At 39.8% G+C, this 23,754-nt stretch overlaps 1 protein-coding gene across 2 annotated transcripts; it reads right to left on the bottom strand.

The window, feature by feature from the left end:
- Positions 1–649: 649 nt before the first annotated feature.
- Positions 650–23,360, bottom strand: Zrsr2 (zinc finger (CCCH type), RNA binding motif and serine/arginine rich 2). Of its 2 annotated transcripts, XM_006256887.5 has the most exons (12): positions 23,228–23,360; positions 22,929–23,104; positions 22,574–22,653; positions 21,123–21,204; positions 19,298–19,406; positions 18,501–18,587; positions 14,747–14,785; positions 13,902–14,020; positions 7,636–7,849; positions 4,135–4,190; positions 3,317–3,426; positions 650–1,355 (listed from the first exon to the last, which is right to left on the bottom strand). In XM_006256887.5, exons 2-12 carry the CDS (start codon positions 22,967–22,969, stop codon positions 667–669), a joined length of 1,626 nt encoding a protein of 541 aa, XP_006256949.1. In that variant the 5' UTR covers positions 22,970–23,104; positions 23,228–23,360; the 3' UTR covers positions 650–666. The 2 variants fall into 2 exon arrangements, with proteins under 2 accessions (XP_006256949.1, NP_001414218.1); NM_001427289.1 differs by having other exon boundaries at positions 22,929–23,273.
- Positions 23,361–23,754: the final 394 nt, after the last annotated feature.

The raw sequence follows: 23,754 nt of genomic DNA, 5'->3' as shown, positions 1-23,754 counted from the left end.
CTTAAGAATCAGATTAATGAAATGAGACAATTGAGTGAAAATATCAAAGCTATATGCAACCTTTGAATTAAAAAATAAAGTATGTCAGGCTGGAAAGATGGCTCAGTGGTTAAGAGCCCTTCTAGAGGATCTGGGTTCAAGTCTCAGGACCCACATGACAGCTCACAACCATCTATAACTCCAGTCCAGTGGATCTGACAAACTCTTCTGGCCTCCATGGGCGCTAGGTTCACAAATGGTACACATAGCTACATGCGGGCAAAATACCCATATGCATAAAGCAAAAATAAAGGGTATGGACTCCTAAGAAAAAAGGTGGGCTGGCAAGATGTCTCAGTGAGTAAAGGTCCTTGGTGTAAAAGCTTCATGACTTCAGTTCAATCCCTAGATCCCACTGTGTAACTGACCTCTAAAAGTACCACACTTGTTATGGTACACTTACACACACACACACACACACACACACACACACACAGATAGAGAGGAGGGGGGCGGGCAAGGCAGCATTAACTGATGTTCTCAAGATTAGGGTTACAAATAATTTTATGTGTGTGTGTATAATTTATCAAAAAGTATGATTTACATAGCATTTGGGTAGCATCATCAGTCTATACAGGTGAGTAGCTGCCATAAAAAAAAAAGAGACATGTTTAAAAACAACCAAGTTTATTTAGATTTGGGACTCTGGGTGGTTTTGTCTCTACTACCTGACCTCCTCCTGCCAGGACTTCTGGACCTTGATGAGCTCCGGCTATGGCTATGGCTATGGCTCCAACTCCTGCTCTGATTGCGTTTCCGGTTCCGGTTCCGGTTCCGGTTCCGGCTCCGGCTCCGGCTCCGATTCCGGCTTCGTTTCCGGCTTCTGCTGTGGCTACGGCTGTGGCTCCAGCCACGGCCACGGCCACAGCTGCGGCTCCGGCTGCTGCTCCTGCTGCGGCTCTGACTGTGACTGCGGCTCCTGCTATGGCGGCTCCTCCTGCTCTGGCTCCAGGGGCCTAGACTGTGATCTCTTTTTCTTCTTCTACTCCGAGAACTGTGCCTCTCACGATTCTTCATTCCATGTTTGTGAGATTTCTTCACCCTGTGATTACTACTGCTCTTCCTGTCAGACTCACCATTTCTCTTGTAGGAGAGGCCCGGACTCGGACTCCTCCTTCTTCTTGACCTGCCATAGTATTCATCATAGTGACTGGCCCTTTCCCTCCTCTCTGAACTCTTAGCAAAGGAGGAGCTGGTCCAATCTGGAGACAGGTAGATGTCTCTATTAGCTTCCCTATATTCATTGTTGGGATTTCTGAACACGTGAAGAAAGTTGCAGTGCTTTCCTCTTGGACACTGCTGTACTTCAAATAAGCCTGTGAGGACAAGTGAAGAAGCAGCGATTATCACTGTACAGGACAATGCTTTTTCTGAAGTCTGAAGATGAATTTTTTTTCTGAAAGCATACACTACTCTGAAGAAGGTCTAACATAGGTCGGGGAATCCTTCAATGTTCTTTACATAATAAGAATAACATAATACCCAAGCATAGTGGTACATTCATGGTCAGCCAGGGCTACATAGTGAGTTTAAGGCCAGCCTGGGATACATGAGGTCCTATCTCTAATCACACACACACACAAAGAAAGAGAACAAAATAAAGGAACTTCTGTGGCTGAAAGAATTTGCAGATGACCTCTGTGATCAGGTACTAGTATAGAGAATCTATCAAGAACTTATATAGCTGAATAATAAAAAGATGTAACTTGTTAAAAATGGGTAGCTATCTAAATAGAGATCTCTCTAAAGAAGATATACCAGAAGTCAATAATGAGACAAAAAAGTTATTAGTTACAAGAAAGATACTAAAGCTGTTTATATTTTGTTGTTGTTGTTAATAAAATAAAACTCCTGTTTTGGAGGTTTCAGTTATACTGAAGCATATCACTGGAATCACACTGCATCTCTAAAAACTTGCAAAACTAACTGCCTATAAAGCAAACACACTACCATCTTGTTTATTTGCCCAAACCTTAATCTTAGGGTATAATGGTGGTTTTCATTTTCCTAAGCAAGGAATTCGAAAATTACACATATTATTATATATAGAGAGATTGTTTTTCAAGACAAGGTCTCTGTGGCTGTCATGGAACTCCCTCTATAGACCAGGCTGGTCGAGAACTTGCTGAGATCCACCTGTCTCTGCCTCAAGGGTGCTGGGATTAAAGATGTGTACCATCACTGTCCAATTTTTTAAATTTATTTTTAAACCTTTTTAAGGTTTATTTTATGTGTATCAGTGTTTTGCCTACATTTATGTATGGGCACCATGTATATGCCTGGTGCCCATAGAGATCAGAAGAGGTTATCAGATCCCCATCTCTCCAGCTCCTCCTTTTTTAAAAATACTATTTAAATTAATAAATTAGTTTATTTATTTCAAAAAGAGGTCTCACTATATAGTTCAAGCTGGCCTTGAGCTCACAACCCTTTTGTCTTGGCCTCCCTAGACAAGTTTTGGAACAGAAGGTGGCACCATCCAGGTCCATCATAGTAAGTGTTTGTTAATTCACAACATCCATCGAGAGAAGGCTGCTAAAGATCTAGACTTGCTTAACAAATTATATATTTTTTACTCAAGTTTTAAGCACCTGGGAAGGAAGAGCAGAAAAACCCAGGGAGAAGGCAGAAGCACACCTCTTCAGCTGGGGAGCTTCCAGACTGATCTAGCTAGGCAGTCTTTTAGAAATCAGAAAATGATAAGAGCTTCAAAGAAGCTGGTTACTCTCTGCAGTGGTGATTCATTTCCTGGTTTGGCAGCCGCTCTCAGCTGAGTCAGTTTAACTGAGAGCACCCAATGTACAACTAAACTGATCCACACCTACTTCAAGTAACGTGGGAAATGTTAGCCATAGGTAATGTTTGTGGTGGTGATGATGGAAGATTCCTTATGGATCGAGACTGAAACAAACAGCTCAAATGAGGAAAGCCAATGATTAGAAAACACCTTTGAAACCACAACATGGATAATGTGGGTATCTTTAGTTAGATGCTGCACTGTCACACCCTGAACCCAAGACTGAGGATCTGAAGACTGACATTCAAGTTGGAATTCTGTCGCCAATATATTGTGACTTCAGGCATTTATTTCATCCATATAGTGACCAAAGGCCTGTTACAGATCTAAACTGTGGTGTCCTTTATATAACTATTCTACTCATCTGTGGTATGAGACAAAAACTGTGATTCATCCCTTTAAAATATTGTTTTCTTCCTATGAAGATTCCTTTTGTATAGTGCAGCCATGGGGGAGGGGTGCCACTACATTGGCTTTTACCACAAATTGCCATTTTCCACCGGGTCACTGGGCAGAATTCACACTGAAGCTGTCGTCCTGCATACCATCGTCCATTAAAAACAGAAAAAGCTGCTTGACAGTCTTCTTCCCTTGGAAGCAAAAATCAAAGGGTGTGCTTTATAGTCACTCTTATAAGCATAGCAAACCTATTCTGAATTAGCCCCCTTGTCCACTTACTGTAGGAATTCAGTTCTTGTATTGCCTAGGTAGTCCTCAGAGCATTCAGATTCCCACATTCTAGTTTATTCAGAGGCCTTTGTCATTGACTTCTGAAAAGTTTTGTCACATGGAAATTGGCTAGAGTTAAGGCTTCTTAATCTGCAAGATTTGACAATTAAATCTGCAAAAGTGTTTCCCTTTGTTAGAACCTATGTTTTCTCAGCTAGGACTGCTGCTCTTACTACAATGGCTAGTGGAAGCCATTAGCCATGGCATTGCTTAGAGAAACGGCAATGCATGCAGGAATGACTTAGTAACTACACTGCTATCTGGTCAAATGCACACTATTTGGAGCTTTAACCCCTTGAACCTTAGATTGATATTTTCTACTCTATTCCAACTAGCCCTTATTCAGTTTCTATTTTAGTTATGAAGATTATACTATATAAAAGAATCAAAACTACAGAAATACACAAAGAATGAAATAAAAGTGTATTATTTTCAAATCTTGCCTGTTTATGAGCTCTTCATATTGACATTTTGAAAAGTATCATGCATAGGAAAGCTACATATTCAGTGACAGACATCAAAGAAACAATGGTGAAACATGAAGATGTGTGTATGTTCATAATACTTACGACTGGTACTGAACATATACATTGCCCCTCAGATGAGGTTCCAAGTTGCAGCTAACCTAAGGAACAAAGAAGAATTCTGTCACACACACACACACACACACACACACACACACAAGTATTCAAAAGTAGCAATTTGCATTTTGTCCATGCAAATAGTCCCTCAGAGTCCAAGACAGGCAACACTTTCCTAATTCAAGGCAGATCTAAGTACCTAACAACATTACAGACCTCAATTGCATGGTCTCTGTTGATCCTTGTCTGCTGCTTTGTAAGCCCTATTAAGTATAAAAGGTTTCATAACATGTACACAAAATGTACATAAAAACAGAATACAAGGGTTAGAAAGATGACTTAGCAGTTAAGAGAACTTGTTTTTTGTGTGTGTGTGTGTGTGTGTGTGTGTGTGTGTGTGTGTGTGTGTGTGTGTGTATGTATGTATGTATATGTTTCTATTTGGAATATATATTATGTATATATATATAGACTTTCACAGATACATGTACACATATAGGCATACATATATGCCAGAAAATATATCATATACATAAACATATACTAGCCAAAATATATATAAAGTTTTATATATATATATATATATATATATATATATATATATATCTCAAGTGTGTTGAATATTCAAGTGTGTCTGAATATATAGCCAACATGTAGCCTCCTGTAGACTATGAGTTGACAGAAATGTAGCCAAACACAAAAATCATAAACTTAATTAAAACATTATACATTTTTTCCAATTTATTTTTGCTTCTGTTAACACAATTGTAGTTCTTAGGCCATGAACTCTATAGACGGCATTATGTCACAATGTCAAAAGTCTGGACACACTTGCTGGTATTGCTTTGTACCTTTAAAATTCTGTAGAGAAAGTCTATCTCACAAAAATACTTTCAGAATTTTAAAGGTACAAAGCAATACCAGCAAAGTATGTCCAGATTTTTCCCAATTTGTTTTTGTTAACTCAATTGCAGTTGTCCAGAACTCACTATGTAGACTGGGTTGGTCTAAAACTCACAGATCCTCCTCTTCCTTCTAAGTGCTGGGATTAAAGGAGAGTGCTACCATGCCTGGCTCTACAATTTTTATATAGATAGTATTCTTTATTCTTTTTCACATGATACAAGCTTAATGATTCAACTACTATATATTATACATATCAAATCATCATATTTATATACCTGCTCATAATTATCCACAGTGCTTGCAAGCTCCCATTTACAAAGCCATCTCTGTAGATGTAAGGCCTTCTCTAGTCTGCCTAAACAGGAGCATGCTGATTTATGAGTTTCTACTTCACTATGCTGTACATGTGCTGCTCTCAGCTTACCTTTACTAGTTGATCTGGTATTAGTAGAATTTATATCATGTAGCTGAGAGTAATACCTCATGTTCATATGTGTTACTCCTACTATAAGGATAAATAATTGATCATTGCCTTCAAAAATTATAAATTTAATTCTTAAATGACATATAAAAAGGTCCTTAAATATTCCTACTAGGGTTTAGCTTTTATCTTCAAAATGAAGCTATTCTGTTTTGCTTCAGGATGTCCCCAAAGCGGGACAGGATCCTACTCAATTTGTAATGCCATCTTTAGAAGGAAGACTAAAGGGCCTCAGGAGTCCATGTCACCCATGTCTAGGGACCTTAAAAATCAGTTAATACAGTCAGGATTAGTGGCACATGTCTAAAATTCTAGTAATAAGGAGGCTGAGGCAGGAGGACTACTACAAGTTCCAGGCCAGCCTGAGCTGCAGAATGAGCCCATCTCAAAATAAAAAGTGCTACTGCACTTTTGCCCAGCCTGTACATTGCTACATCACAGAAGCAGCAGGATCCAAGGGCTATATATGTGGGAAACCACTGATGTAAACCAGTGTCACTTGAGATTAGGAAGAGGCACAGAGAAGTAAAGTGACATCTATCAGAAGAGCAAAGCACACTGCCTCCTTGGCTGGTGTTTGCTGCCATGTGAACAGTGCAGGCATGAGCGAGCGCTTCCACTTTAGTGCTTATGCTTTGCTCAAAGGAGTGAGAAGGGAGGAAAGGACATGCCACAGAAATAAAAAGTTAAAAAAAGCATTTCTTTTACGTTTATTTGTACGTGTATGTGCAGGTCTGAGGACAGTTTACAACAGTCAGTTCTCTTCCTCTTACCATCCTAAAGACTGAATTCAGGTCTGTCAGGCTTGGTAGCAAGTGACTTTACTCACTGAATCATCATCATTCCAGCCCAAGAGGAAAACAAATTTTTACTTTTTATAAATTTAAACTTTCCCAGCTCCAAAAAAAAAAAAAAAAGAAAAATAAAGAAATTTAAACTGTATCTATTAGCTATTTATTTATTTACTTATTTATTGGGGGTTTTTGAGGTAGGATTTCTTTGTGTAGCCTATTTATTTGCTTATCTGCTATTTATTTATTTATTTATTTATTTATCTATTTATTTATTATATATTTTGTTTTTGTTTTTTTTTTTTTTTTGAGATCGGATTTCTCTGTACACCCTGGCTGTCCTGGAACTCATACTGAGGACCAGGCTGGCCTCAAACTCAGAGATCTGCCTGCCTCTGCCTCCTAAGTGCTGGGATCAAAGGTGTCCACCACCACCACCTTTAAAATAAAATGTTATTAAAACAAAAAGCCTATTTTCCTCCTCATTTAATCCCCCTTTTCTAGTTCCTCCTTTCTTTTTATAATACTATGTTATATTCTATTTCCCCTTCTTTGGAAAACAAATTTTAAAGAATATATTTTAAGTCTGGAAAGCAGATTGTAATCTTATATTTCTTGAATATCTATGGCACTTGATTAGTCCAACTGTATACTTTCATTTCTGACAGCAAGAAAAAAGACCCATGGCTTTATTCCTACTTTTCTCTAAAATAAGGGATAGTTCCCTTATTCTCACATAACAAAGTCATTCAGGTTCAGATATGATTAAATCACAGACAAGGTAAGAGCTCTATATGTTAGGATTTACCCACTGAGTCCCTGGAACAGCAGGGGACACATCTCACTGTCCTCAGTGAGTGAAATTGAATGCTGGTATATATAGCATGTCTGGGTGAGGTGCTGAACGAGGAAAGGAAAGGACCCATGTCCATCACAGACAGCAGCTAAGTGAAGGCTTGGATGGCTAGGTACAGCAGGCCTGACAGTGAATTCAACTTCTGGAAAGAGCTGCAACACAAAGGCACTGAAGAAGACTCCTTTCCAACCCAGGCTCTAGCATTCAGAAAACATGGCAACACTGCTTATGATGTCTAATGTATCTGCATAGCATTGCCCAGGGTAGGGAATGGAAAGGAAGAGAAGCAAGTGATGTTTACCAAGCAAAGTTTACCAAGTTAACTATGCTCAGCCTCAGAGCAGGACTATATGGAACATGAGAAGTGAAGAGCCTGAGCCCTAGCTCTGCCCGTGTATGCTTATTTCAGAAGATGTGTCAGCCCCAACCCAGCGAGCGTCCCCGTCTGTGCACACCTTAAACTGAATCACTTTCCCCACACTCTTGAACTCAGGCAGGACATCATAATAGAAGTCTAGGAACTGTTGGTAGGTCTCTTCTTCACTGTATTCTAGGCTTGAGTCAGGGTCATAGTCATCCCTCCTGCACTGCTCCATTCCAAACGTTGTAAACATGCTCTTAATCAGCAAGGTGGGACTTGATGTGGGAAAGTTGTGTTTACGTGAACACCTGCGTAAGAAAGAAAAATGAATTCATTTGTCCAATAACAAAATCACACATTAAAAGCATACCATTAACTCCAAGATCAAGACTCAAGTAACACAGCTGTTTAGATTTAACTATATGACAATGAACGCTGCTTAAAAGCCCAGTTACAGCACCCAAGAAAAATGTTCTAAAACTGGCTGGTTTCTCATTGAAATACAAGAATCGGAATGGTTTCCAAGGCCATATACCACCCAGGAGCCTTTGAATACATTCAAAGAGATTTCTCTATGTTGAACTATTGAGCAAAGGAAGGCCCAGTCATGTGACAGATATACAATTTTCATAGCTATGGAATTTAGTGATCTGGACCAGTGAGATGGCTCAGTGGGTAAAAGCCCTTGCTGCATAAGCCTAATGATTTGGATTTGATCCCTGGATCTCCATATCCCCCTCCTAAACACACACACACACACACACACACACACACATACACACACACACACACATACACACACACATACACACACACAGACACACACACACACACACACACACAGACACACACACACACACACACACACACACACGCACACACACCTCTCATACACACATACAATAATGTCTTTTTAAGCTGGGCACAGTAGTAGACATTTTAATCCCGCCAGCAAGGAAGCAGAGGCAGGTGGACCATGCCATGCCAGCCTGATCTACAGAGTAAGTTCCAGGCCAACCATATAAGGTCTTATAAGGTAACCTCAAAAAGAGATAGACAGACAGACAGACAGACAGACAGATGATATAGATAGACAGATAGAATTTTAAAGATCTACTTTTAAAAGATACAATATAGTAATTTAAAATTTTCCAGTTACTCGAGTACTGTCATTTTATCTACATACAGCATTTTAAAGTTTCATGCATTTTTGAATATTTTTTTCCACTCTTATCCTTAACAATCTGGTGGGGCTGATGGTACTTGTACTTTTTCACTTTGCAAAGTGTGATGGTTAGTAGTAACTGTCAAGTTGACAGAATCTAGAATCATCAGAGAAAGGAGTCTTAATAAAGGATTATCTAGACTAAGGTTATCCTCTGAGAATGTCTGTGAGGCATTGACTGCCTTGGTACTTTAATTGATGTGGGGAAAGCCACCTTAATCATGAGTGGGACTATTCCCTGGGCAGAGGATCCTGGAGATCCTGAACTGTGAAAAGGTCAAATAGCACAGGCTTGCATGCATTAAGTCACTGCTTTCCGCTCTTAACTAGCTGCTTTCAAGTGCCTCCTACCTTGAATTCCCCACAGTGATGACTGGAAACCTGCAACTATGAGCCAAGTAAACTTTCTCCCTTAAATTGCTGGATATTTTACCCCAGCAAAAGAAAAGAATCTAATCCACCAAGGCAGCTGAACCCTAAAGCAGCACACCTTGCCAAGTCATGTGACTGGCATGTGGTGAATTATAGACTATAATAAATATAACTTAATTTTGATTCACTGAAGGTATCTAATAACTGTGAAGAACAATTTCTTTTCATAGTTTAAAATGGAACAAGGTTAAGCTAACTACACTATTTCCGAGTAATTTCTTAAAAATCCTATGAGTTCACTTTCTTATTTACTCCCTTCTCCTGAAAGTGAAACAGTAGGAGGGATGACACAGTTCAAAGTCCTACATAAAATTTTCCTGGGTTCCAATTAGATATCAGTAAGACAAACTTTTAAGAGAAAGAAGTGGAAAAAGGGTACAATGGCTCTGGTCTGGACAATGGCTATCCCGGTCTACACAGTAAGGTCTGGGCCACACATGATGAGTGAGATCCTGTCGCAAAGCAACAACAAAGTTGTAATTAAGGTATCTCTGTGGCCTAGCACCTAACTACTGCTGCTCCCAACCTTAGTTGGAGAAACTTCTTTTTGTAATGGACAGTGGCTAATAACTGGCCAAAGTGCTAAGAATAAGTGCCTGTTGAATGCTCACCTCTAAACTGCTCCAAAGCCCAGGGAACATCACAGAAGGAAAGGAATAATATAGGAGCTGGTGGATGGAATTGAACATTGTGAAACACTGTTTCCTAGATACAACATAGCCATTGCATTCATGAGCTCAAAGCAACTATGGTTACCTTTGAAACATGTGGTGCTTTGAATGAGAATGGACCCCATGAACTCATGTATTTGACTGTCTAGTCCCTAGTTGGTAGACTGTTTAGGGAAGGATTAGAAAGGTGTGGATTCATAGGGGGGAGGTATGTCACTGCGGATGGGCTTTGAGGTTTCAAAAGCCCATATCAGCTATGCCCCTCCCTGTGGCCTCTGGATCAGGAAATAAAGTGCTCAGCTAATGTTCCATCATCTGCTTCCCACCATGATGATAATGGACTACACACTTTGAAACTGTAAGCCGGTCCCAATTAAATGCTTTCTTTTATAAGAGTAACTTGGGCATGGTGTCTCTTCACAGCAAGGCAATCAAGCCCATCAATATCCTAGCATAGATAGGGGAAAGGTGCTTAAAGGCCATGACATGGCAGTCAGCAGCTGCTGGGGAGAGGGGACTTTAGGGATGTTGCCACTGGTAATTCGCCAATAATCTAGTAAATAACATCACACTCGTGCATATGCAAGGAACACTCATTAAACTCAGTGGGTTATTTAAAAAAGAAAAGACATTAAAAGAGAAGGAAGATGTACTGGAAAGAAGGAATCCTGGGGGTAAGAGGGTAATGGAGGTGAATATGATCAAAATACATTATAGACATGAAGTTATCAAGTAAAAAATAAACTATGACCAAAAATTTTAACAAAAGTAAACATCTAAAAAATGCTTAGGTTAAGGAAATATTTCTCTGCCTGGCATGGTGTTTACATGCCTATAATCCTAGCTACTCAGGACAAATTCCAGTTCAGCCTGGATTATAGATTAAGACCTCATTAAAAAAAAAAAGAAAGAGAAAGAAAGAAAAAGCAGTGGAAATGTTTCTCTGGCATCACCAACCGTAATGCGGATGACCCAGTTATGTCACTTGAAGTAAGTGACCTGGCCTCTCTACAAAAGGGGAGCAGAACAGTGTATTTGTCTGAAAAGACAGCTTTGGCTTTCAGAACTACTGAGTTCACACAATGTTATGCCTCAACTCATTACTTGAACAATGCAAATAGCCAAGTTGTTCTCACACTTTGAAGTTTGTGATGGTAAAAATTCCATATGCCTATGACATGGATAAGTAATTGATTACTGTCTGTGTTTTGTTTTGGTCTTTTTTTTTTGAATGACTGTGAGAGACAGTATCTGAGAACCTGAAAGGCCACTCCATTTTTCACAAGGATCAGTTTTCATAAAACTATTTAATATACCTATCCTTTTCTCATACCCAACAGGAAAACCCTGAATCTGGCTTTCACAGATCTTACATTTCAAGGCAGTGTTAGAAATACATCATAAAGAAGAGCAGCTGGAAAACCTTAAAGGCAATTTGGTTCAACTACCCGTGCAAATGTGAACCAAATTGGGGCTCATTAGGCCATCTGTCCACCATTGTTCTTCAGTGGGAGGTGTTTCATCCAGGTCATTATTTATTTTGTGTGTGGATGCACAATGCCATGGCACAAATGGGAAAGTCAGAGGACCACTAGGAGGAGTCAGTTCTCTCCTTTCACCATGGAGATCCAGGGATTGAAGTCAGGTCAGCAGGCTCTGCAGCAGGCACCGTTACCCACAGAGACATCTCACTGGCTCTTAAACCATGTTTTATTATTTCTTTTTGAGACTGAATTGTTTTTAGAAAAATACTTCTAAAGGTATGTAAAGGAAGGTAGCTTCCTTCCCTCAGTTCCCCAGACTCTCAGAAGCCCTTTCTACTTTACCAGATTCCGAGTTACAGATATGCTGACAATCTACAATTCTAGCCATCCAATCTACAAGGTATTACATATTATACATTAATTCTGGAACACACAGAAATACATGAAAGCATCTCAAAACTCTCACATGTCTCTACAATTCTGATTTACTCAATCTGAAGTGAGATGTGATTTTGTTTAGCCTTTTTCCTTTTTACATGATTCCACTATGTATCCAGGGTTGGGAACTACTATTGTCTTTTAGTTCTTAAAAAGATTAATTACACATAAGATTAATTATGTGTATCTGTGTGTGTTACGGGGGTATGCATAAGTACAGTTGCCTGTAGAGGTCAAACAAGTGTCAGATCTCCTGGAGCTGCCAGATACAGAGGCTGGGAAATGAATTTAGTTCTTCAGGAAAAGTAGCACATGCTCTTAACTGCCAAGCCAGATACAGAGGCTGGGAACTGAATTTAGTTCTTCAGGAAAAGTAGCACATGCTCTTAACTGCCAAGCCATCTCTCCAGCCTAAAGCTATTGCTCTTGAAAAAACAAATAATAAGCTGGCATGGTGGTCACAACTATAATCTCAGCACTTTAGAATCAAAAGTCCAAAGCCAGTCTTGGCTACATGGAGAGTTCAAAGCCAGCCTGGGCTCTATGGTAGCACACACCATTAATCTCAGCATTTGGGAAGAAGGAGATGAATCTCTACAAGTTCCAAGCCCACTACACAGTAAGACTTCAAAAACAAAAAAAAAAAAAAAAAAACAAAAAAAAAACAAAAAAAAAAAGAAAAAAAGAAAGACAAAGATTCAGATAACACTTCTCTCCCACAGAGTGGGGAATATTAATTAGACTATGTCTCCGACAGATCTGCTTACTGTTGTTAGGAAGCATTTGCTTACTTTGATTTATACATAAAGTCATAGTATAAAACATCATTACTTGGCATATAGTAGGTTTCAACTATTTGCTAAATAACTGAAGACGTCAATACTACATCTCTATGTATCTTACCTTTAAAAAAGAAGTTGGATGACAGGAAGCATGACCATTATCAAAAAATGACAATGGTAACAACAAAAATAATGAACAATGAAAGTGATGAAAACTCAGGAGCCATGCACCCAGCCCTGTGTGTTCACCATGCTCAGCTCAGTCGCCAAGTCACCTCGAAAAGGTGAGATTATGCATCATTTTAATTTCATTGATGAAGGAGTTAAGAAGGAGAGAGTTTAAGTAAACTTTCTTACTGCCACAAAGCCCAAGGAGTCCATTCCTAAGGCTGAACATACTGACAGCAGAGAATTAAGAGCCTGTTCCTCTACTTGCTACAATACCATCGTTCATAAACATCCCTATACCCATGCCAAATTGGAAAGGACTACTTAGGAGACAGGTTTACTCTTGAAAAGATGTTTCTGACTATTCTAATCATTTCCAATATGTAACTCCCCTATCCAAGTTGTCCTCCTGGGACTCATGTGAGCATGGATGAAACCAACAAGCAAATGGTCCTCCTAAAGTCTCACTGGGCATACAAACCACACTTAAGGACCGCCCCCATGCCTAGCAGTAGGCAGCCAACATAAAACAATCCCAATGGTATTTTCAGAGGGTTTTTGTTTTTTTTTTTGTTTCATAATACTTCGGACATTGGTTTGGGGTTGTTTGGTTGGTTGGTTTAGGTTTTGTTTTTTTAACCCTTACAGGTCCTTTGCATATATATATTTGCATATATATTGCATATTATATATATTTGCATATATATTATGTGTGTATATGCATATATGTGTATGCTATGCATGGGATTTCTATATGTGAGAATGTGTCTGTATATCTGTGTGTGTGTTTTTTTTCTGTTTATTTTGTCCTATTCTGTTTTGTTTTTATTTTAGATTTTTAGATGCCTGTTCATTTCCTAATGAGAAAGAGAAAGAAGGGTGTGAATTCTGGTAGATAAGGAGCTGGGTGAAGATCTAGGAGGATTTTGGAAAGGGAAACCATGATCAGAATATATTATATGAAAAAAATCTGTTTTCAATGAAAAAAAAGTCTTCCAAGGCTATGGAATGCAAAGGATTCACTCAGTTAAGCCTATTTAGTAAGCAGGGCAAGGGAGTACCACATACCTGATTATAAACATATCAGACTAACATCTATGCCTCTTCCAAAACCCCGACACTTTCCATAGTTCATTCTCACACAAAGCAAAATCCATTACCTATCTCCAAATCTGCAAGCTCCTGTTTTACTGTAGAATGGACAGTTGGCTCGATCTTTCTCCAGTACTCTTATATCCGTGGGCGGTTCTGGGTTCTGCCAGGTGCCACCATTTTCCAACTGTTAAAAACAACCATGACTTTACTGGTGATGTAAAAGTCCATGAAAGAGTTTCTCCAAGTAGCCAAATTATTTTAATCAGAACATAAATGGTTTCATATATAGACATGTGTAGTTAAATTCAATAAGGAATCAAGACTTTATAGGCAATTTTCAGAAACATGAGCTGTATTTCTATTTTGGCTCCTACTCATTTTTCTTGATTGGGGGGTGGGGGACTCACTTAATGTTACCAGACGTAGTCACAAAGGTCTTCTTTTGTCCATCTATTCTCAAAAGGGTCCATGGATGTAGGGAGCCACCAGAAAGAAGTACAAATTACTCTGAATCAAGGTGGGTTAGCTAGCCATTTGGGACCAGTAGTATGTGATGTCACTTACATACATTTTAAGTACTTGATACAAGTATAGCCCATGAGATGATTCAATAACAAACACATCAATTGTCTTCTGTTGTTATATAACTGTAGGGTTATAAATGAGATTCTGGGTATCCAGAAATAATCAAAACCACGTACCACAAAAGTCAAATTATTTAAACTACTGTTTTCTAATGAAATATCACTCGATCTCAAAATTTATTCTTTAAGGCAATGGTCTCTCTATCGTAGCCCAGGCTGGCCACAAACTTGTAGTCATTCTCCCGTTTCAGCCCCACCTCCACCCCCTCCCAAGGGGTAGGATGACTGGAATGTGCCACTGCTAGTTTGGAAGTTTTTGAAAATACCTCATTTTCAGCCTGATCCAGCCTCTTCTGCGCAGCTTCCTATAAGTGGTGTAAACATAGGACTAATGAAAACCAGGATGTCAGATTAAGTCATGTTGGGTTTCTCTAGTTATTAATCTCATATATGACAACACACACGTGAACACACATACAAAAGGCTTCTGATTCTGATTTCCTTTCTAAGCATATATCTCCTAAAAAGTTTTCAAAAGATATATAGCTTAGAACTTTTATTCAAATACAAAATTTGAATAGAGCACATTGCAAATGTTTAAGTCATAATAGCTTTAGCAACATATTTGTACATAAATACCACATTCTGGTTTGTGAAATATTAATGATTATTTTTTAAGTTAGGTTAAACATCACAAATATTTAACAGAAGCAAAAACATGACATCTGAGAGGTAGTAATTAGGACTTAGGAAAAATTATATAGGAAGTCCAACAAGGCTTCAATAAACCTCTAACTAATTTGTTTTAAATACATATAAAGTTAGCTTCCTTAATGCCTCAAAACCATACATATGAGTATGTCTAGTGGATTACTTAGTAAGTCTGTCTCGTTCTGGCAACTTAAATGTCATTGTAGCAGCTGGGTGTGGTGGTGCATGCCCTTAATTCCAGCACTCCGGAGGCAGAGACAGTGGATCTCTATGAGTTTGATGCCAGCGTGGTCTATAAAATAAGTTCCAGGCAAGCCAAGGCTACACAGAGAAACCCTGTCTCAAAAACAAAACAAAACAAAACAAAATTAAATAAAACACCAAGAGAGTCATTGTAGCTTAATGTGATCAAAAGAGGTTCTTTTGGGTTTAGTTTTCGTTGGGAGTTAGAGATCAAACTGAAGGTTCTACTTTTACCACTAAGCTATACCCTACTCACAAAACAGACCTCTTCATTTCCTCCATCCACTCACCCCCAGCACCCAACCTAAATATCCTCAGGAACCTTTCCTGCCATTTGCCCATCTGTGTAAAACAAACGAACAAACTAAAAAACCAAAACACCTTAACGTTAGCATGGCTCCTTCTTCCTTCCACAGAATTTGCCAGCTAGAGTCCTATTACCTGTTTGAAGGTCTGACCTCATCTAAATACCATTATCACCCAAATTATAATCAGTTATCCAATTTTCTCTCTGGCCCCTGTTCTTTGTAGAAAAATTAGGATAATCTGTTGAAAGTAACATTACTAACAGGTTGAAGTCACTCCTTGTTTAAAAACTCTCATTAGAGTATGGTAAATAAAACCAAACTCCTTTAAATCTAAGAGGCTTTTAATCCTCCTGCCTCTGCCTCCTTCAGCAAATCCTACTAGTATGCACCACCACAACCTAGGCTCACAGAAACTAAAGTGGCAAGCGCAGGGCCTGCATGGGTCTGCATCAGGTCCTCTACATGTTATGGCTGTTAGCTTGGTGTTCCTGTTGAACTCCTCAGAATGGAAACTGGTGTATCTCTAATTCTTTTGCCTGTTCTTGGGACTCTTTTCCTCCTATGAGGGCTTTCAACTTGTCTTAACGTATCTTGATTTTTTTCTGTTTGGATTTTGTTTGACTGTTTTCTCTTGGAGGCCTGCTCTTTTCTGAAGAGGAAACAGGGGGAGTAGATCTGGAGAGAAAGGAGGTTGGGGTAGCTGGGAGGAGTAGATAGAGGGGAAACTGTGGTAAGGATGTATTGTATAAGAATCTATTTTCCATTATGATCTGCCCCTTCTGATCCTCCTAGTATCTCCAAGCTCCATCCTACTGTCTCCCATGCTCTTGCCCCAGTCTCAAATGTTCAGGTACCGCCAGGCCCTTCCTCCCAATATTTCTACACTCAGGGGCTAATTATCTCAGACATCACTTCCTCAGGAACTTTGTTGGCCAGCAATTCAAATAAGTATCCTGACCCCTATTATTCTATCATACCACTGTCCTTTTAGTTTTGATTTTTTTTTTATAAGCTTTGTATGATCTGCTCTGCTGACTTACCTCCCATCCAGGAAAATCACTCAGGGAGAGCTAAGACTGTGTGCTTTTCACTGCTTTTTGTCTCTGTCCAAGCACATAAATGAAACACACCATCTTGTATTCCTTTATATATGCTTAGAATGGATTTCCTTTTACCCACTTTGCCTTAACCAAACTCCCTTTAAAAGAAACACTTTCAGAAGAAGTCTTAGCTTTTATCAGATCCCTGAAAGTTGAAGAATAATCTACTATTAAAACAGGAATTGCAAAGGACTAAGCCACTACCCAAAGACTATACATGGACTGACCCTGGGCTCCAACCTCATAGGTAGCAATGAATAGCCTAGTAAGAGCACCAGTGGAAGGGGAAGCCCTTGGTCCTGCCAAGACTGAACCCCCAGTGAACATGATTGTTGGGAGGAGGGTGGTAATGTGGGGAGGAAGGGGAGGGGAACACCCATATAGAATGGGAGGGGGAGGGGTTAGGGGGATGTTGGCCTGGAAACCAAGAAAGGGAATAACATTTGAAATGTAAGTAAGAAATACCCAATTTAATAAAAATGGGGGAAAAAAACAGGAATTGATTCATCTTTGTAAAGTATAACATTCCAGACAATTTTTGTGCCCCTGGATGGTGCCTCATCTGAAGGCAGTGCTCAAACAATGGTGCCAAAAATGTGCATTGGATAGCCACCTGAGACACAAACCTGATTGTGGAGATTGCTGCCACTTTTCCATGCCTAGAACATCAACATATCTCTCCTCATTATAAGATGAATGACTATGGAATGTCACGCATTTAAATTCAGTGATGATAAAGGGAAACAATATCCTCATGAACCAGTCAAGGCAAGATGAACTGTGTGTGTTATATTTGAAATACACTGTTGAGGGCCAGCAGCAAAACAAACCAATCTTAAAAAGAATCCCAGAAAATGTATACGAGATATACATATACAATACAGAATTTCTTTTTTTAAGCAATGGTGGGGATTATTAAGGAAAGGTTTTAACAAAGATTTAAGCATAAGCATTAAGAGATAGGGAGAAAAACATGTAAGAAAAGGACAGTAGCAAGTATCCTACAGTGGGCACAGGTTTCTCAAAGAATTTCTTAAATGACTGTCATTTGCTCTGACAATAAAGTTAGATAGCATACCAGGATGTAATAACAAAATAATTTCTTAATTCCTTAATGTCTGTTAAACTAAATCTTGCTATCAATAGCTATATTCATTAGCTATTAAGTCTCTTATGAATTAAGTAAGTATGGGAACTATCCACAATACTATTCTTCTATGATGAATTCAACACATATACAACAGAACCACAGGAAAAGGTAACACTTGATATAGAGTGGTACAGAGTGAAAAGCAGGGCTAGCTGCCCAGTTTACAGAAATGTTTTACTAGAACAAAGACACATCCATTCATAGACATACTATCTATGTCTGCTTAAAGGTATACTGGCAGAGCTAGATGTACACAGAAGCCATACAGACATCACAGCCTAAAATATGATCTACCACTTAAGGAAAATGTTCACCCATCTCTAACATAAACAGTAAGGTACTTTGGGTAAAGGTATCTGTCATTGCACAACACAAAGAAGAAAACCATTTGGAAACTAATGTAGTATTTCTAACAAAAACTGACTCTTTCCAAATGAACAGAGCATGAGCAAAAAATAAAACCATGTGCAAGCCCTGAACACGCACTGCTGAATCTGCAAATCCTTTACATGCACACGTGCACAGTAAGAAGATATGCAGGGTTCTATCCTCCTATGACAGAAGTCACCTCTCTTTCTCTCTTCTCTTGTTGTTTCTGCTCCTCTTCCTCTCGTTCTTTTCTCTGTTGTTCTTCCCATTCTGCCTTTAACTTTCTCTTTAAAGGAAAAAGAGAAGGTTAATATTTTTTAATCCATTCTTAAAAACACATGGCTTACAGAGTCATTATTTGAAAAGCTTTAGAAAGATTGTTCATTGGAAAAAGAGACAATATCAGTTTCTATTTTTTTGTTAACTAATGTAGCTCTCTTTTTGTTTACACATGCTGGGGAAGGAATCCGAGGCCTTGCACATGCCTGGCAAGAGCTCTGTAACTGAGTTCTATACTCCAAGAAAGACAACTTTTTAAAAGATTTTATTTGTCTTTTTATTTGTCTGAGTGTCCCTGCGCATACAGGCTGAAGCTCATATGTGGATTCTGAGAACAGAAGCCAGGTCCTCTGGAAAAGCAGCCAAGTGTTCCTAACTACTGAGCCATCGCTTCAACCCCATAATAAACACCTGTTTTTTTATTATTAAATAATCTTATTTTACTTGATGTATATTGGTGTTTTGCCTACATCTACATGTGTGCACCATATGCATGCCTAGTGCCTCGAAAGCCAGAATAGGGCATTGGATACACTGGGACCGGAGTTATGGATGGTTGTGAGCCACCATGAAGGTGCTGGGAATCAAATCCAAGTTGTTTAGAAGAGTAACCAGTGCTCTTGACCTCTGAGCCATCAATCAGACCTCCTGACAAACAGCTCTTAAAGAGACTTAGTTCAGCTAAGCACTCAGTGAACTAGATACTCAATTCCCTACCTCTAGTTCTTCCTTCCGTTTTCGAGCTGCCTCTTCTTTTCTCTTCTTTGCCCTGAATTCTTCTTGTGCCTTCTCTTCCCTCAGCAACCATTCTTCATGTAATCTTTGCCTGTTAATATAATGACAGTCAGTAAAAACAAATGGGAATTAATGTAGAATGTAGAGAAGACAGGGAACCCATATATGACATGGAAATCCAGACATATTTTCTACAAAGCAGTGAAGAAGGGAGTGTGGCTCTTGAAAGAACAACTATCTTCCTGGGCAAAAATAAGTTATGATCACTGCTTCAAGCTTTCATAAGCATTTGCATCTGTGATGCGTATGCATTCTTTTCCCACAAACATTACTTCTTCCTCATCCTCTTCTTTTTTTATTTGTTTCAAGACAGAGTGTAGCCCTGGCTGTCCTGAAACTCACTGTAGACCAGGCTAGACTCACAGAGATCCACCTGCCTCTGCCTCCCCAGTGCTGGAATGAAAGTTGTGTACCACACCTGGCTGAATGTACATTTACTAATTGATTTTATAATTCCATTTCATCTTGTCTTAAAACCTCTGCTTTATTTGTATGTGAATGAACATTTGCCAGCAGGTAGAGATGAGTCTCATGTGCATGCCTGGTGGGCAGAAGAGGTGAAAAGACGGAGGGAATAGGAGTTGCAGATGACTGTGAGTTACCATGTGTGTGCTGGGAACCACACTTGGATAATCTGAAACAGCAAAATAAGTGTTCTGAAACAGTGAGCCTTCTTTCCTTCTTTTAAAGATATGCTCACAACTCACAAAACATTTTCCCAGAGGTTTAATTGTTTAAAGGCAAATCACAGGAATCCCTTGACTCTATAGAATATAAACTTAAAGTTTATAGAAAAAGATGCCAGTTTTTTTTTAAGAGCCTAATCAGAAAACTAACGTTTAAAATGCACAGACTAGCCAGGTGGTATATGCCAATGGTCCTAGCAATTGAAAAGATGAGGCAGGATTACAGGTTCTAAGCTAATTTGAGCTTATAAAACAAACATACAAACAACAACTCCTCTCCCCACCCCAAAAGGTAATGTTACCTTAAATCAATAAGTCCCAGACATCCAACAGTGCAAGATTCTCATTGAAAACCTTCATTTGACTAGATTTGTAATCAATCACCTATGCTCTGATCATATCTGTTGAGGGAGTTTCCAGGAGTATTAACTGAGGAGGGAAAACTGACCCTAAATGAACCATCTTGTGGACTGGGGTTCTTGGCTGAGTAGTAAAGGGAAAGGGAAAAATGAAGCTAAGTACCTGCTCCCTGACTACAGACACAATTGGAGCAGCTACTTCTAGATGGTTCTTGCTGCCATAGCAAGAGCAGCTCTCAACACCATACCATCCCCACTCTGGTGAGCTACAAAGACTAAAAATTATGAATAAACAATTATGCTACATCCATACAACATATGCCATAGTGTCATTAGAATTAGGTCTTTATGTCAACACTAAAATATACATATGTTTATTTACCAATTAGCAAAAGCAATAAAAATATTTCTACTAAACAACTACAACAAAATAGGTACAATGGCACATGCCAGTAATTCCAGCATTTGGTAGGCTAAGGCAGGAAGATCCTGAGTTGGAGTCTAGTCTAGATTTGTCTCAAAAAAAAAAGAAAGAAAAAAAAACCCTAACTTTAGCCTGTCAGGAGGGATTTAGTTTATAAGAGGTTATTTTCTAAAACCCATCTTTTACAAGATTATATATGAAAAGCCTCTACAAGTTGGTAAAGACAGATAATTTTATAATAAAATAAGTTTACTTTAAGTGTTTCAGTTAGTACTGACCTCTCTGCCTCCAACAACCTTTCTTCTTCTAATCGTTTTTCTTCACCAAGAGGATCTTCTTCCTCTTCTTTCTGTGACAGTTCTGTAGAAATTCAAATGTTTTATTAAATGAAGTCTCACAATCCTTGGTCATTATTCATGAAAAATATATAAATATTTAACCTTTACAATATGGTTAAAAAAAAAAACTAAAATTAAGGCATAGTGGTAAAGACTTTAATCCTAGCACTCAGGAGGCAGAAGCAAATGGATCTCTGAGTTTGCTTCTCAGGACAGTCAGGGCTATTGATACTATCTCAAAACACAAAATCTTAAAAAGAATAGTAGTTGTAAGCTACCACATAGACGCTGAGCCTTGAACTCTGATCCCCCTGAGTCTCCTTCCTTAGTGCTGGGATAAAAGGCATATACTACAACAGCACTGGCTAAGTGTTCTTCACCATCCCTCTAGCCTCACATTAGGTTTAAAAAAAATGGTTCCGTAATGATACTAATGACATGGTTGTACAACAGGTTCAGAACAAAACAAAAAGGGGAGAGGAGGAAGAGGGAGAAAGTAAGAAGGAAGGAGAGCCTGCAAATATTTAACAATTTTGCAAAGTTATAGGAAGTACTCATAGATATTTAAGTGTTCTATTTTTTTCAACTTTGTGTACACTGGAATATTTTTCAAAATAAATAAAAAACCTGGCAAAAAAAGTTTTAATAGAAGAAAAGTCTATACCTTCTAGTCACAGTCCAAATTTGAATGGGGAACAATTAATTAAAGGATTACCAGTTGAGACATGTGGGAGGAGACAAATGAAGTGAGCTTAAGAAATTGCAACAGATCAGCTTCAGGCTTAAAAGAGGAGGAATTTGTCATCAATAACAACAGTTTACTGTTATTTTTCTTTTTCATCCTTAATGTTAAGCCCTGCCTCTCCTGAACTAGTTCTCAAGTACTATTAAGCACAGTCTCCGTGGTATGGCTGGCAACTATCTTAATCTAGTACTTCTGTTTGACTTCAACCCACTTGCTTGCATTTATAAGTGCTCGATCATTCTATAAACATCTAATTTTACACATCCACTAAATTTATAGATCTAACACATCAAATATCGGGTTTTGTCATGTGAGGGCCAAAATGCATGGTGGTTGGCTACATAGATGAGCTTTATACCTCGAGTCTGGGCAGGAAAGAGAGCGCAGTTGCATGGCCTGGGGGTGTAGCTCAATTGTAGAGTGTTTGCCTAGCATGCATGAAATGATCCAATGCAACCTGGCATGGTCGCTGCACCTCTGTCACCCGAACACTTCGAAGACCGAGGTAGGAGGATCAGAAGTTCAAAGAGTCATCCTCAGCTACATAGTGAATTTAAAGCCAGCATGTTTGCGGCCATATTGGGGGGGGGCGGGGCAGGAATAGAGGGAGCAATTTCATATCCAGAACAGAGAAGGCCTCTACTACCTGCATCTCTCAGACGAGCAAGCTCCTGCCGTCGTTTCTTACGTTTCTCCTTCTTCCGGAGAGCCATGTACTTCTTACGGCTGGAAAATTGAAAAGCACACATAACACACAGAGTGAGTGCCCGCCACCCTCCGGCTCAGGCCTACCTAGGACAGCGCTTGGAGGCGGAGGAAGGAAGCGTGCTATCCGTGCTACCTTCCAGCCACCATCGCTTCGTTCCCCAACCCTCCTCCTGCTCCCTTCCTGCATCCCTGAACTACTCCGGCAGCCTGGGACAGCCAGGGAGAGCGGATTAATATTTGTTCCCACGCGCGCAGCGGAGGCTCTGATCGCCTCAACTCGTCACCTCCTGTACCTCAGTTTCTGTGGAACCGCGGTAGGCCCCACCACCTCCATACTGCCGTCGCTGTCTCCTCTGAGTGGAAGCAGCCTCCCTGGTGTTCGGGAGCCCACTCAGCGCAGCCACCAGGACCGGCCCGAGACCGAAGGAAGGGGCTTTCTTCCTGCAGCTAGTCAGCCAGGCAGCCAGGCCTGAGAAAATATACACTCAATGAAGCCGCCGCAGTCACCACGGCGGACCGGAGAAGGAAAGAGGGAGGTTTCCTGCCTCAGCTAGTCAGCCAGGTACCATGGCCTGAGGAAAGATCTCCTCACCAAAGCGGCCACCCGAGCTCTTCCACCACCGGAAACTCCGGCCTCTGCTCCTCAGGACCTCCCGGCTGCCTTAGCACCACCCCTTGCCCAGAATTCAAGGCGCTAAGGCCTAGCTCCACCCCCTTAAAATACTAATCTAAATTCCTGGGAGGTGCTTCTAGGCCCCGCCTCTCTCCGCGGCTCCACCCATCAGCGCCCCAGACTGAGTTTAAGACTCCGCCTCCTCCTTGTAAAGCCCACCCGCTCTGGTTCCAAAGGAGTCAGGTTTTGTTACGCTGGTGGTTAGTCCTGAGAAGCAGAAAGAGACGCACATAAAGTGCAGGTGAAGGGGATTTGTTCCGCTGGAGCTGGAGTTGAACTTGGAAGGAATATGGTCTTTACCAAGAGAGGAAAGGATAAAAAATAAAAAAACAAGCGAAGGTGCCTGGAGGTGAAACTGGAATGTGCAGGGAAGCAGGGAATTTTGTAACCCCAATAAAAGTGCAAGGCAAGGGTATCTAGAGAATGGCTGCTGCCACCCCATGCCT

Source organism: Rattus norvegicus, chromosome X (genome assembly GCF_036323735.1).
Source record: "Rattus norvegicus strain BN/NHsdMcwi chromosome X, GRCr8, whole genome shotgun sequence".
Classification (NCBI taxonomy): Eukaryota; Metazoa; Chordata; class Mammalia; order Rodentia; family Muridae; genus Rattus; species Rattus norvegicus.
The sequence above is the reverse complement of the archived record's forward strand: the minus strand, read 5'-3'. Positions and strand labels throughout refer to the sequence as shown.